This window comes from Pongo abelii, chromosome 15 (genome assembly GCF_028885655.2).
Source record: "Pongo abelii isolate AG06213 chromosome 15, NHGRI_mPonAbe1-v2.0_pri, whole genome shotgun sequence".
NCBI lineage: Eukaryota > Metazoa > Chordata > Mammalia > Primates > Hominidae > Pongo > Pongo abelii.
In genome coordinates, this window is record NC_072000.2 from 24,479,306 (window position 1) to 24,495,128 (window position 15,823).

At 43.4% G+C, this 15,823-nt stretch overlaps 1 protein-coding gene across 1 annotated transcript; it reads left to right on the forward strand.

Annotated features, from left to right (window-relative positions):
• The first annotated feature begins 11,245 nt into the window (after positions 1–11,245).
• On the forward strand, positions 11,246–12,377 carry LOC134760033 (ribonuclease 8). The gene has a single exon (XM_063715445.1). The coding sequence runs from the start codon at positions 11,408–11,410 to the stop codon at positions 11,963–11,965; it is 558 nt and encodes a 185-aa protein (XP_063571515.1). The 5' UTR covers positions 11,246–11,407; the 3' UTR covers positions 11,966–12,377.
• The last annotated feature ends 3,446 nt before the right edge of the window (positions 12,378–15,823 follow it).

A 15,823-nucleotide genomic window follows, 5' to 3' on the forward strand; every position in this document is an offset into this window, starting at 1 on the left:
CTGTAGTCCCTGCTACTCCAGAGGCTGAGGTGGTGGATCTCTTGAGCCCAGAAGGTTGAGGCTGCAGTGAGCCATGATCTGCACTCCAGCCTGGGTAACACTCCAGCCTAGGCACCACCGCACTCCAGCCTGGGTAACAGAATGAGAGCCTGTCTCAAAACAAATAAATACATACATACATATATACATACCTTGGTGTCAGAAGGTACAGTTGGCTTTTGAACAACATGGAGGTTAAGGGTGCCTACTGTACAGTCGAAAATCCAAGTATAACCTTTGTCTCCCCCAAAACTTAACTACTAATAGCCTATTGATCACCTGAAGCCTTACCAATAACATAAACATTCAGTTAACATATATTTTGTATGCTATATGTATTATGTACCATATTCCTACAATAAAGTAAGCTAGAGAAAAAAAATTGTCATTAAGAAAATCATAAGGAAGAAAAAATATATTTACTATTCATTTAGTGGAAGTGGCTCATCATAAAAGTCTTCATCCTCATTGTCTTCATGTTAAGAAGGCTGAGGAGGAGAAGGAAGAGGAGGGGTCAGTCTTGCTGTCTCAGGGATGGCAGAAGCAGACGAAAATTTGAATGTAAGTGGACTTGCACAGTTCAAATCATTGTTGATCAAGGGACATAAGGTTCTTCCTAAAGTTATCTAGCTAACACACCCTCTCCTATTATTTATATTATCTGCCAACTAATTTCCTATTTTTTAACCATGTGGAAATTTTAAATAATTGTTTCATATATAAGCTTTCACAACCATTAATAATAGCATCTTTCTTAAAATAATAAATAATAATAAATATCCATTTATACTTCCACTGGCTGGCAGAATTTCAACATAAGAATTTTTTTTTAAGTTCACAAGGAAAATATCACTCCAGGTTACATCTAGAATACTCACCAATATTTGGAAGTAACTATTCAGATATTAATAATAAATCCGAACGGCCTGGCCTAGTCTCATTAGTGGTGCCCTACCTGAATAGATTTGACAGTCACTCAATCCTTGGTGTGAACTTGATCACAGCCAAGTTAAAGGATGCCAGGAATAGTGATGAAATAGGAATTTGACTATTCAGCCTTCCAAAAGCCAAAGCTGAGATACCAGAAGATAATAATTTGGGCCAAATACCAAGGCTGGCTGAACCGTGATGCATTCCTACTTGAAAGCTGAAGAATGGGAAAAGGAGAATGCTTAATTATGAGATATTTATGTTTCTAGGGCTGGGAGCTTGGAGAGAGGAGGATGGTGTCCAGGGGAGCTTTGCCCACTCTTGTGCAGATGGACTTCAATTGTTTCAACATGGAGTAAAGGAGCGGAAATGGAGTTCAGTAAAGAAAGTAACCCAAGAACTGGAGCTAGATGAGCTGGCTCTCCTAGAAGGGAGACTATCTGAGGTAGACTGGGGAGGAGACTTTTCTACATGACTCTGTTTCCCAGAAGTCTCCACACACTGAAGTAAATGAGCCCTAGACACCATGAAGAGGGCCAACAGAATCACTGTGAAGAGAAGGATCCTCAGCTCCAGGGATTTCCTCTGCCGACACCCTGCCCTTAAGATCAGGACCCTATGGCCCTCTTCGTAGTGTCTGGGGCTCTGGGGGGTAACCCTTGAGCTATGGCACCAAAAAACATACCAGTAGCAACAACATCCAGGGGGCCTTCTCTTCTCCTTAGGAGAGCTTCAACTCATTTCATCACATTTCTTCCATGCGCCTGCACAACTGGGCTTCCAAAAGTGCTTCAAAGACTTCAGAGCCTCATTCTAATATCTTCCCCCTACCCCCACCCCACCATGAATGGGCAAAAAGAAGAGCAGTTATAGCTCTTATCAGGATGCTTACCTGTGTTGGGAACATCCATGGAGCCACAGGGACATGAGAAAGCCCACATTGCTAATGAGATCTTGTAAGAAGTCCACAGTTCATAAGAGGAAAGGTAAAGAAAAATGTGTGCTCGTGATGAAAATACACACTGTGATAGCACGCCTCTCAGCTTAGGGAGGTGGGAGTTTCCCCATCTACATAAGCTGATCTCAAACTCCTGAGCTCAGGTGATCTACTCTCCTCGGCCTCCCAAAGTGCTGAGATTACAGGTGTGAGCCAATGCGCCTGGCAATAATGTTACCAACAGATGGTTTTTGGGCTTGAATACCTTCAGGGACATGGATCTTCACTACCACTTCACAAGAGTATAATGCGGATTGAAAGTAACAATACATATAAAGCACTTAGTACAGTGACTAGCATGTAGGGAAAGTTTGAATGGTGTTAGCATTTCTATTTATCATTGTGGTGTCAAATGTTGAGTGGCCAAACCTGTGATGAATGGAGCAGGCCTGACTTCCGTGACAGAAGAACAAAGGATTTAAACAAGGGAGGCCAAACTCCTCCTCATCCGCCCCTTGCCAAAAAGCTCCTAGCCAAGAGTAGATAAGGTAAGGTTCAAGGTCGGACAAAAAGGACAATATGTATTAGTTTCTCTAGATAAGGTTATTTGGGAGGAATGGATGGGTACTTTGAGTTGAAGGAGAAGTAAAAGGGGGCTTTGGAGAATTTCTGTTAAGATTACTTAAGGGAAGTTTTTCTCACTCCAACCTCTGTGAATTTATGAACCCAAAGATATGAAAATAAGTTGGAGGACTTAGGACCACTAACTTTTGAGGGTGCCCTCTGTATTCCCTCCCATCCAAAGGATTTGATTATTGCAGCAATTGATGGAGACAGGGCTCTAGTGACATTTCCGACTTCCCCTCCTGAGATATTTAAATTAGTCCTTAGGAAGGCTTACTATCCCCCCACTTCCATCGTGGAAACCTCTTATACTTTTCCCACCCTCTGATTCAGCTCCATTTTCTGCTTCATTTTTCATCACTCAAAACCTCCACCAATGCCTGTGAATCACGTCCAGTGGATTGGTTATAGCAGAAAAACATTGTGGTCATTACTTTCTATGGTTTTTTCATAGAAACTTAGTTGAACTTACACATGTAAAACATAAACTAACTGTGGTGTGAATTAGTACAAATTCCTGCTTGGGTCATGGCATTTAGCACAAGACAAAATTTCCTATCTCCATAGCTTTAGGGCTCTTCCAGTAGATAAGCATAACATTATAATGCTGCAAGACATCTTGTCCGGTGTTCTCGGAGATCATCTAGTCATGCCTTCCTCATGTTGCAAATGAGCCAAATAACCCTGAGGACTTAAACACCTTGCCCAAGATTACATGAATAATTTAAGGAAGAACTCGGGCTTTTTTGAACAAGCCCTGTGATATTTCCAAAGTGGCATTCAATATCAAATGGATCTCAGATATCTTTCTTTTTTTTTTTTTTTTTTTTTTGAGACAGAGTCTTGCTCTGTCACCTAGGCTAGAGTGCAGTGGCACGATCTCGACTCAATGCAACCTTGCTGAGCTTTTTGGAACTCTCAGGTTCAAGCGATTCACCTACCTCAGCCTCCTGAGTAGCTGAGATTACAGATATGCACCACCATGCCCGGCTAATTTTTGTATTTTTAGTAAAGACTGCATTTCACCATGTTGGTCAGGCTGGTCTTGAACTCCTGACTTCATGATCTGCCTGCCTTGGCCTCCCAAAGTGCTGGGATTACAGGTGAGCCACTGCGCCCGGCCCAGATATCTTTCAAGATTGAATCATACATGTACTGGCAAATCAATCTGCAAATAGGCAGACCCCTGGATTTGAGACAAAAGCATGTTCATCCAAAAGAGTATTAAGTGCCCACAATCCTGACACGTTGCATTTCTGACCTTCACCTGAATGCTCATATTGTATCGAGATGGAAAAAAAAATAGTACATGAGGAATTGATGGCAAACTAGTCAAGCATGTCCCTGGCCACGCCATTGGCTGCTGGAAACATAAATAAGGATATGCAACAAGAAAAAGGGCCTGGACCTCCCATCTGCTATTCGGGACCAGGGTGAAAACATTACAGAGATCCTCTTTGGTGGAGCTCCGGGTGGGCCTGAGATATCCCAAGCATTTATCTTTGGTAAGGGTTACCACTTTTTACCCTTGAAGTTGGTATTTCCAGAACAGGATCTTCATGGTCAACTAGAACCCGCAGAGCAATGCTTCCCAGAATTTCCCCTGAAGTGCTGGTAACCACAGAGGAAGATTAACTAAAACACCCAAAGTAGTGCCCAACGAGCTTGGGCTTTCTCTGAAGTCTCCTTCTTTCACTTAACTAATATTCATAAAATAGCTGTGCATAGGAGTGTTTTATATGCTATCTTAAAATTTCGTTTGTGGTAATAATAATAACGGATCAATGTCAATTTCCTCTTTTTGGTGGCTGTACTGTGGTTATGCACGCAAGACTACTTGTAATTAGGAAATAGTCACTGAAGTATTAAGGGGTAATGAGCATCATGTCTGTAACTTGTTCTCAAATAGCTCAGAAATGTTAATAATTGGGGAACTGGGTGAAGCATATAGGGGAGCTCTGTGTATGCTTTCTGAAACATATACATTTTAAATTATTTCAAAGTGAAAATGTTAAAAAAAATTAATGTAATTCATTTGAATTTTTCTATCATACAAAGTTATTTTCTATAAAAATAATGCCTTAAATTACTTCCAATCCCCTAAAAAGATAGTTTTAGTAAAATTGTAAAGAAGACATTTATCTTGTGACTTTGTGTACCCTCTGCACACATCTGTGTTCCACCTAGGGTAGCAGTACACTGGCTCTAATGTTTTCCTTAACTTGCTCTTTGTGGGTTTCTATCTCTGACCAGTGTTTCTTTTCGAGAACTGGTTGAGGACGATAGGATAGTCATGTGGCTAGGGCATTGGAAAAGTCCTTTTCATGCTGAAAAATGAGAAAACAGACAAGAGCACTTGGAACAGTGACTGGAACATAGAAAATCCTCAGTAAATGTTAACTATGATTGTTTTTATCATTATGACCCTTATCATTCCTAGGAGGGCTGAAGGCTGCATGCAGGCTTGTTGTAGTAAGTCAGAGGTCTTAGGAGGGCAGCTGGCCTATGAGGAGAGCTGGCGTACCCAGGGAGCCATATGCCTCAGCTCTGGTTGGGTTGAAGACTACATCCTCTCCCTCATGAAGATGAATCCAGGAGTGAGGAACAAAGGGAGACAGTCCTCCCACAGAGACAAGCTCGTAGTGCAAATGGGCACCCTAGGAAGGCCTCAAAGAACTACATAGAAAAGAAAAATGGACCTGGCAGGAGACAGGATTAGCCACTGGAAACAGAGCAGGGCTTCCCAAAAGGAGTGTGGCCACTGGATTCCATGTGATGGAGCTCTGCTTCTCAGAGCCATAAACCAGGGTTCAGACCACAGGTCTCTCACCACCAGGAGGCTGTTTGAAGGTTGAAGCTTGAAAAACCCTATGGGGGTGGCACTTGTAGTTCAAAGACTACCCTCATAGTGCTGCTGTCCTTCAGGCCAGCAACCCATGCAAACTTCTCTGGCACCCTCGCTCACCCCTCCTGGGGTATCCTGAAAGAATGGGTCTTTGAGGGATAGTTGCTTATTCTCTGCTCCCCTTCTTTCAAGGCACCTTCAGAGTCTACTATTAGGCCTCTCCTTACATTCTAGTAAGGTGCTGGCTACTTACCAGCACTTTGATGTTTTTTCTTGTGTCACACAAGTGTCAGAACCAGGGGGCATTTTAGAAATTATTCAACTGAAACTCCTTGTGTTATAAATAGTAAGGAGACTGAGAGGATCAGAGTGATGACTGAGTTCAACACATGGTTACTGAGTGCTCCTGAGAGCTAGCAATGTGCCTGGCACTATGAAGATAGAGAAGCACGGAAGTACCTGATTCCTGTCCCACGAGTTTACCGTCTGGTTGGGCAGACTGGATGCTCTTACTGGATAAAAGATTTAAATAGCAAAACAAGGTAGTACATGATTTAGAACCCAAAGGAGTGATACTATGAAACAGTTAATGCTAAAGGAGGTTAGGAGCTGTATGGGATGGTTCGTAAATGTGATCATGAGCAAGCTAATATGGTCAAGATGAGTTCTAAAGGATGAATAATATTTGAGGGAGGACTCGCAGAGAAGAGGGAAACAGAAGCAAAGTTGAAGACAGCAAAACATGTGCTGGAGACAAAAGGAAAATCAGGCTATTAGGATAGAATTTGGTTAGAATAGCTTGTGTTCGGAGGGAAGATAGGGGGGTCACTCATACGGAATGGGTAGACTGGACACAAGGTGAGTAGGAGAAGGCTTTGATTCCAGGCTGGGAAGGCTGGATGTTACCTGGCAAGCAAGAGAACCGCTGGAGATAAACAGATGTTCTTTAGAGAAATGATGCAGGAGAAGGAATATTTTAACAAGATCCATCCAACGTTATTATACATGCTCAATTAAACTCAGGAGAAAGGGTAGGCAAGGAGGCATTTAGAAGGTCGTGACAGTCATCCAGACAGGCAGTGGAAAGGGAGAGAAATATATACAAGAGAACCAATAAGACTAAGTGACTCAAGTGCCCCCATGCTTTGACCATGCTAAGTTTTCAGTCTGTTAGCCTACTAATCGATATGGGGATGAAAGACTAGAAAAAGTCAAAGGAGACCAATATTTTCAACTGGAAGTGCCAAAAACAGAAACGGGGCCTTACAAGGGGATAATCAGGTTTTGAGAAAAGTTGAATTCTCAGACAACAGAACTGGGTGCCTGACATAACCGGTAGGTAGTGAAGATTCATGTCCCTGAAGGTATTCAAGCCCAAAAACCATCTGTTGGTAACGTTGTTGCCAGGTGCATTGGCTCACACCTGTAATATCAGCACTTTGAGAGGCTGAGGCGAGTGGATCACTTGAGTCCAGGAGTTTGAGACCAGCGCTGGCAACGTGGCAAAACCCATCTCTACAAAAAATAGAAAAATTAGCCTCACTTTGGCCAGGCGCGGTGGCTCACACCTGTCATCCCAGCACTTGGGGAGGCCGAGGCAGGTGGATCATGAGGTCAGGAGTTCGAGACCAGCCTGGCCAAGATGGTGAAACCCCAGCTCTACTAAAAAATACAAAAATTAGCCGGGTGCGGCGGCGGGCGTCTGTAATCCCAGCTACTCGGGAGGCTGAGGCAGGAGAACCGCTTGAACCCAGGAGGCGGAGTTTTGCAGTGAGCCGAGATCGCGCCACTGCACTCTAGCCTAGGCGACAGAGCAAGACTCCGTCTCAGAAAAAAAAAAAGAAAAGAAAAAGAAAAATTAGCCACACGTGGTGGTGCAGGCCTGTAGTCCCAGCTACTCAGGAGGCTGACGTAGGAGGATCACCTGATCCCAGGATGTAGAAACTACAGGGAGCCATGATCGTGCCACTGCACTCCAGCCTGGGTGACAGAGCAAGACCCTGCCTTAAAAAATAAAAAAAAAATATGCTTCTGATCAGAGCAAGAGCTAAGGTTCAATAAACTCAGAAGTGTCTTCCTGCTTTGATATTCTATGAAACTGGGTCCATGTAAGCTAGTGAAGTGCCTTGCCCAAGGTCATGCAGCTAATTAGTGAAAGAGGTGGGACCAAAATTTAGGGCTATTCGTGTCTGGTTCAGTATTCTTACCACTAAACTATTTTAACTTTGATTGTACTCTGAGTTGTACTCTCAGGGGTGACCAGAAACCCCATATAAAAACAAGATCAGTAAAAATTGGCTCTGAAACGAAACAAAGCTGCAGCACGGCCTGACACAGTGTACAGACTGTAAATTTGAGGATCAGATCGAAGTGGCTCTGTCACTCACTCCTGTATGTCTGTGGGCAAGTTACTCAACTTCCACACACATAGACACTGTTTCCTTATCTATAAAATAAGCATAAATATTTCTATCTCATGGGGATGCTGCAAGATAAGTAAGGAGATGTTTTTAGATAGATTGATCACAAAAGAGATAATACACACACACACACTGCTGAGTTCAGTGTCAAGAACATAGTAGACGTTAGAGATGACATTCAGTCTTCTTAGCTTGTGATCTGGTGGGAACAGGCATTGACCAATCAGAGCCAAGACTGGCTCATCTCCATACCAGTGCACACAAGGTGACTCTTAGCCCACAAGAGGAGGAAATGTTTAGGCCAGCCCTGGGCTCCTGCTGCCATCCCCACTCTGTCACTTCAAAGGCTGGCAGCTTGGGTCTGTAACTGTTAATGAATTATCAATAAACAGGAAAGCAGTGTGGCAAGGAAAGATAACATGAACTTTGGAGCCAAACAGACCGAATTTCAAACCCTGGCCCTGCCACTTACTAAATCTGTGGATCTTAACCTGCCAGAACCTTAGTTTCCTTTTCTGTAAAATTGGGATAATATTGTGGAACACACAATACAGTTTGTATAAAAAGTTGTACACAAAGCACAATGCCTTGGCTCATGAAGCACCTTTTAAAATGAGGTTCTTTACTTTCCACCAGGACCCTAGAACTGTACCGAGCACATTTTAGATGTTCATTAAATGATGGTTGGTAGCATCTCTTTCCTCCTGCTGCTGCTGTACAGCCCTGTGCTGACCTGAACCATAAGTAATGTGGTGTATGTTATCCTGGCTGCCTTTAGTAGGTAGTAAATAGTATACTCTATCCTACCATACTCCTAAGCATTTTACCACTCGCCACACTACATTGAATATGTAAGATATATCTTCCTCATTCAATATTGTTTCTGCAGAAATGTATCTGAAAAGACTTTTAAAGTTTTACTTTTGAAATTATTTGACGGCAAGTAAGTTGTGATTGGCACTGTTCCTTCTGCATTCAAGGTTTCCAGGTACTTGGGAATTCCTACAAAATGAGAAAACTAACCAAAGATTGTTTTCCAATGTAGTGAGCTTTTTGTGTCCCAAATTTCAAAATAACTGAAATCAACTTCATGTTACTTTAGTAGCAGGTAAGTAAATATTTTTTTATTTGATTCTATATTTGACTTTTCCTGTATTGGAGCCAATATATTTTTCCCAGTCTCAAATGTTGTAGGCCCTTGGAAACCTCCCAGATTCTAAGCACTGAGCCTCTAGTGCTTAATGGATAAAACAGCCCTGAGGCTGTGGCAGTGGGGAAAACTCATGATGAATGACTAGGATCAAAATACACAATCAAAGGAACCCCATCCCCAGGCCTCCCTGAGTGAGGCTGGCCAGCTGCATGGGCCAGCACCTACTTCAGGGAAAGCATGTTTGCAACTTAATTGGAATCAGAGCTTGCAAAGTCTCTGGTCAGTCATCTTGGTTGGCAGTAAACATTTAGGCCAGCCCTGGGCTCCTGCTACCGTCCCCACCCTCTCACTTCAAAGCTTGGCAGCTTGGGTCTATAACCGTTAATGAATAATCACTTGGTAGCCCTTCCATCCCAATGGGAGAGGCTCAGCTGAGGGCCTGCAAGAGAGAAATGACTTCCCGGGCCAGGGTGGTGGCAGGGAGTAGTGCAGAGGGAGGGAGGGTACCCAAGTCAACTGCTTTCTGGGTAATGTTTTCCTGGGTTCAAAAATCAATGTTTTGTTTGCTTTGTGGGGAGGAGTGCACGAAGGGATCCCTGCTGTGGAAAAGGTGAGTTCTACTGGCAAACAAGGCTCCTCCACCATGTTTGCCTGAGATGACAAACATCTCAGAATTTTTACATTCAGAAATGCAGATACTAGGAGCCTCGGTGAATTTTGCCACTTTGGAGAGCACTTTAACCCAAAGGCAGAGAAGGTACACAAATCCCAGAGGTTGAGAGACTGAGTGGAGTCCAACACACTGTCACCGACCTGAGAAACTGCAGTGCAGAGCCAGTTCCCCAACTGCAGTCATTTGCTTTAACCCTTGACAATTTTCACAATATCTGCTTACCACCTCTATTATATTAATAATACGCTAAATATACATTTACTCATTTATTTTAAATCATTCTTTTAAAATGAAACTGAGTAATGCCATCTTTCAAAGAATACTAGTGTTACTTTGTAAACAGAAGTAAAAATAATATAATGAATATCATCTAACTTTTAAAAATTCTATCCAGATATTGTTTTCAGCTGAAAACTCAGCCTGAGGCCTGTTGTCGTTATTGAAAAGGAGGAGAAACAAACACGGGAAAGTGTAAAAGAACTCACCTTTGCTCTAAGAGGAGACTTTCTCTTAAATGTTTTTACAAGGGTCTGAAGAAATTAAGGCAATGAGCACACACCACCTAAAACCACAAACAGAGACGCACTCACTATGCTCTGTTCCTATGGGAAACTCTTTCCTCTTTCCCTTTTAGCTTGGCGCCAGCCCAAAGGGATGGGTTGAACATCAGGAAGCTCTTAGCCCCAGCTCTGCCACTCACTCAGCGGCCTTGGAAAGGGTACTTGCCCTTTCAGGAACTCAAGCGCCCTCATCTTTAAAATAAGGGAGTCAACTGAGATGATCTCTAAGGTCCCTTCCAGCCCTGACCCTCTATCCTTCCAAGACGTTCTCCAGCAGGGCAAAATGTCAGGCGTGGAAAGAACCCAACTGGCCGTGCTGCTTTGCCAGCTGGAGCTGCGATCCCTTCACTAGGAGTGACCATTTTTTCTAACTTCAGTGAGAAACTGGACTATGGGATGGGGAGCAAAGCATTTGACTCCACGACCTTAATAACAACTCTTTCAGGGACACCTAAGCTAGCCCAGCAGAGTAGGGTGTTGACCTTTCACAGGTTTTTCTTCAAGATTTAGCTTCTCTTAACCGGGCGCAGTGGCTTACGCCTGTGATCCCAGCACTTTGGGAGGCTGAGGCGGGTGGAGCACCTGAGGTCAGGAGTTCGAAACCAGCCTGACCAACATGGAGAAACCCAGTCTCTACTAAAAATAGAAAAAATTAGCTGGGCATGGTGGTGCATGCCTGTAATCCCAGCTACTTGGGAGGCTGAGGCAGGAGAATTGCTTGAACCTGGGAGGCAGAGGTTGCGGTGAGCCGAGATCGCGCCATTGCACTCCAGCCTGGGCGACAAGAGCCAAACTCCATCTCAAAAAAAAAAAAAGATTTAGTTTCTCTTTGTGATTTCTCACAGTCTCAGGAAAGATACCTGGGAGTGTGGGAAGAATAGGAGTTAGGGAACCTGAGAGGTCCTGGTTAAAATCTTGTATTTGATACGCTCTAGCTGTGGGATAATAGGAATTTTCTTAACTTTTCTGAGCCTCATTTTATATATATATAAATATATATATATATATATTTCTGAGCCTCATTTTGTATATATATTATATATATATATATATATATATATATGAGAAGGGTAATCATACCCCATAAAACTGTTGTGAGAGGTAAAGAAGGTAAGTGTTTATTAGAGGCACAAAAAGGCACATTATCTGCTGGTACTAAACAATAGAATGCCAGGGATGTTCAATATCTTAGGCTGCACGTTGCCCCGCAATAACTGGCTTAGGGTATGAAATTCTTAGAAGGACTAGCAAGGCTCCCCCATGACAACCTATTCATCCACCTACCTCCCCACTCTGTTCCACTGTCTCCCTTAAGAGAGATGGCACCAGCCAGAGCAGGATGCTGCGCCCTGCTGCTGCTGCTTCTGGGGCTGTGGGTGGCAGAGATCCCAGTCAGTGCCAAGCCCAAGGACATGACATCATCTCAGTGGTTTAAAACTCAGCATATGCAGCCCAGCCCTCAAGCATGCAACTCAGCCATGAACAACATCAATAAGTACACAGAACAGTGCAAAGACCTCAACACCTTCCTGCATGAGCTCTTCTCCAGTGTGGCCACCACCTGCCAGACCCCCAACATAGCCTGCAAGAATAGCCGTAAAAACTGCCACCAGAGCCACGGGCCCATGTCCCTGACCATGTGTGAGCTCACCTCAGGGAAGTACCCAAACTGCAGGTACAAAGAGAAGCACCTGAACGCACCTTACATAGCGGCCTGTGACCCTCCACAACAGGGTGACCCAGGGTACCCACTTGTTCCTGTGCACTTGGATAAAGTTGTCTAACGCCCGTTGCCCATGTTCCACCTCACACTCTGCAGACTGTATGCTGCTGCTTTTCCTCCCTCCAGTTCGTTATTAATCCTTGCTCCCCATTGCAAATGCCATTTCCCTCCCACACACCCAACCTCACATACTCTTGGTTTCTTAGGGAGTTTTACAGATGCTCCAAATGATGAGGGAAGAGGGCAGATTCTCTTGAGCCTTTCATTGTAGCTTACTTTGCAGCCCTTCCAGAGTCAAGCACTCAGGATTCCCACAGGGATGGATCTGGGTTTGGTGAGGCCTGTGGCTTATCTAATTTTGAAGACCCTCTTAAAGAAAAAGAATATAAAATTACAAATGTAAATAAGTCAGATTCTTGGAAGGGCTGTGGCTGGACAGTTCAGGGAGATCCCAGACAGGGGTAATTGTCTAAGGAAGGAAGGAAGGGGAATCTCTGCTGTGTTCCCTGTGTTGGGCAAAGAAATGCATATGATCTCGCTATAATAAAGACTCTGCTGTTGCTGATGGAGTTTGTGTTACTGTCTTGGGGTAAGTGGAGAGGTTTGGAGCTCCAATTCCGAGGCCCTGAAAAGGCCCTGAAACACTTACCTCTGTGAGGCATCAGCTCCACCTGCCTTGCAGGCCGGAGGGAGAGCAGCACCCTGAGCAGGCACAGTCTGGGAAGCTGGCTTGATTCTGTCCTCCAGCCCCTTGAGGGCTCTCTGGTGGCCCCCTCTCATGTGAAGGGGTAGAGTGACAGGAAGCACAGGCTGAGCCCTGGGATGCCAGTCAGGTCTGAGGCCTGACCCCCTTGTGTGTGCACAAGACCAGAGTTCATGCTTCATCAACGTGACCCAGAGCAGGACCCTCAGCATTCTGGAGTGAACTTCCCTCCTTGGGGAATTTCAGAATCAGGACCTACTAAGAATCCTGATCTGGTCTTAATCATTGCTGAAGACTAACTGTGGTAAAGGAGCAGTTTTATATGCAATCGGCCATAGACCAATACTTTTGTAAAATACAATACAATGAATTACTAGAAAATGAAATAGAACATATAACTATAGAAAATACAAGCCCAATTGTTTTATTACTAGATTCAATTTATACAAAATACTCTGTCAAATTGCCATAAAAGTTACTGGGTTTTTTGGGGGGTTTTTTTGTCTGTTTTTTTTTTTTTTTTTTTTGAGACAGGGTCTCACTCTGTCGCCCATGCTGCAGTGCAGTGGCCCAATCTCTGCTCATTGCAGCCTCGACATCCTGGGCTCACGTGATCCTCCCATCTCAGCCTCCTGAGTATCTGGGACTACACGTGCAAGCATGGCACCGCACCTGGCTAATTTTTGCATTTTTTTGTAGAGACAGGGTTTCACCATGTTACCCAGGCTGGTCTCAAACTCCTGGGCTCAAGCGACCCCTCAACTCCTGGGCTCAAGTGATCCACCCACCTGGACTTCCCAAAGTGCTGGGATTATAGGCGTCAGCCATGGCGCTCAGCCCATAAGAGTTTCTTAATGTTTCCTCTCAATTTCTGTACTTGTATTAATAGATATTCACAGAGAGAAAAACACACATATTATACACATATACACACATACATACCTACATACCAAGATAAGGCACACACATACACACCCCCATATGCATATACATACAGAGGAACACATAGTCACAATGTGCGCCTGTGTGCACAACAGCCACACCTACTCATATACTCACACTCAACAAGACACCCCCTCTTCTTCCCCATGCTGTCTCTGCTTCCTTATTACACCTCCCTTCCCATATTTAGAAAGAGAGTTTCCTACACAGGCTATGATTCAGAGTAAGGAAAGGATGTTTGGTGAAACGTGAAGTGGCAGAGAAAGCATAGAATCCAGAAATTCAAAATCCCAGCCCCCTTCTGTGCTTTCTGGAACTAGAACTCAATGTAGCCTCTCACACCAACACCATCTCACCCCAAGCGTAGTTTCCCCCACAGCCTCCAGCCCCCTCCACACTGCTCTACCCATCACTACCACTGTGTTACCCACCCTTGTGCTTATAATCTTGGAAGACATCTGGAAGTGAGAGAAACAGCATTCTCTCATCCCCTGGCTTCTTCCCAGTGTTGCGGGCAGGCTCCACTTCCTGTGGCTGCACCTTAAATGACGGTGTTTCCCAGGGTCCTATTCTGAGCTCTGTTTGCTTCCCACACTGTACTCTACTTGAGTGACTTGATTTATTTCCATGGCTCCAACCACCATTAACCTACTCCCAAAGACAGGTATATCTCCAGCCCAGAACTCCCAAAGTCCAGACATACATGTCCATCTTCATACTGTTACTAGCCTAGTCAGTGTCCCACAGGCATCTCAACCCAAAACACTCAGAACTAAGTTCATAATCTGCCTGGCTTCCAAACCTGCCCCTCTCTACTCCTGCAGTCTCTCAGTGTTCGTTAGTGGAAACATCATACTCAATCATTCAAAGTCCTAATCTAAGACACATCTGTGTCAACTCCGTGTGCTTGTTTGTCTGTTTCTCCAGTAATTGCCCACCTTATCCCAGGAACTACCTCAAGAGGGCATAAAAGTTATTGAGTTTTATTTTCTTTCATCCAAATAGCACTGGATTCCTAACCTGTGCTCAATACACATTATGGCCTTGGAGGGGGCCGTGATTTGGAGCTAGGCAAATATACGTAGGTTGGTACAACCGCAGATTCACTATCTTGTTTAGAGAGCAAGATTAAATAGTACATATGAAACTATCAAGTAATAAGATAGAAAAGAAGAAGAAACCAAATGGATCCTGTAACATTTTTCTCCCATCTCCCCTAGGGTTTCATTCATCCTAAAGTTCACTTATCCTAACCTAAATTTCATTCTCCGTTGAATGTTAATTTTCCCATTGCATATTTCTGGCATAGCGTTAGGTCTGTAGCCAGGGTTAGGCAACACCAGGAGAAGTTCAACCATTCAACATCTGTAAGAGTTGTGGCCCCAGAAGCTGGGAAGAGTGTGAAAAGAATTCAGAATAGAATGAATTGTTAAGTAGACTAATTATATCCAAACAAGTGGGGGTAGCAACCTGGGTAGGAGTTTCTGACTTCCTTGTGTAGGCTGAAGAATTAGATGGAGTGTAACTTGAATCTAGGGGTCATGGGCTGTAAAACTGGCCCACTCTGAAGGTAATGACACAGCGCCCATAAAACAGGGCTCGGTGGGGCAGCTGGGGCCACAGAAGAGCTGCCCAATAGCCTTGGGACAGAATCTCTACTGGATATGTTCTCTGGGCCCCTGAGAACGTGTTTCCCAAAAATCACTTGAGAAGGGGCTCCTCAGCCATTTGGGAGGACATAAGTATTTTCAAGTGGGTAAGTATGTTCTAATATCCAGAAAATTTAGAATTAAGTATAGAAATGTTTAAAAGGATCAACACATAGCATTAACATGTTTGTATTAAGGAATTTGTATTAGGCTTGTCATTCTAATTTAAAATGCACATGATTTGAAATGAGACTTTCCTTTAAAATTAGTTTTGGATCATTTAAGAAAACATAGAAATTGAATCATCCTATTTATAAATTGTTAGATTTATAAAGGTTTTTAGGTATTCAGGAATGTTTTGCTGGTTAGCTCAAATGGCCAAATTACTTTATAAGGATATGGAATATATATTGAATTTATAAAATATCTCTTTTAATATTTAAAGAGTTTCATTAACTACTTACAAATAAGATCAAAGTCAGTGAATACAATTCTTTAAAGTGATTATTAGAATATATTTCTATGTAAGTTAAACATAAAAGCTTAAGGAAGCTGATTTATAACTTTAACATAGGAAACATAAATGTTAAAAAGCCAAATGGCCTCTAAATACTCTTTGTTGGAC

What these genes read in the sequence shown, in the direction of transcription:
- LOC134760033 (XM_063715445.1), top strand. Translation starts at nt 11,408, where the DNA reads ATGAAATTCTTAGAAGGACTAGCAAGGCTCCCCCATGACAACCTATTC.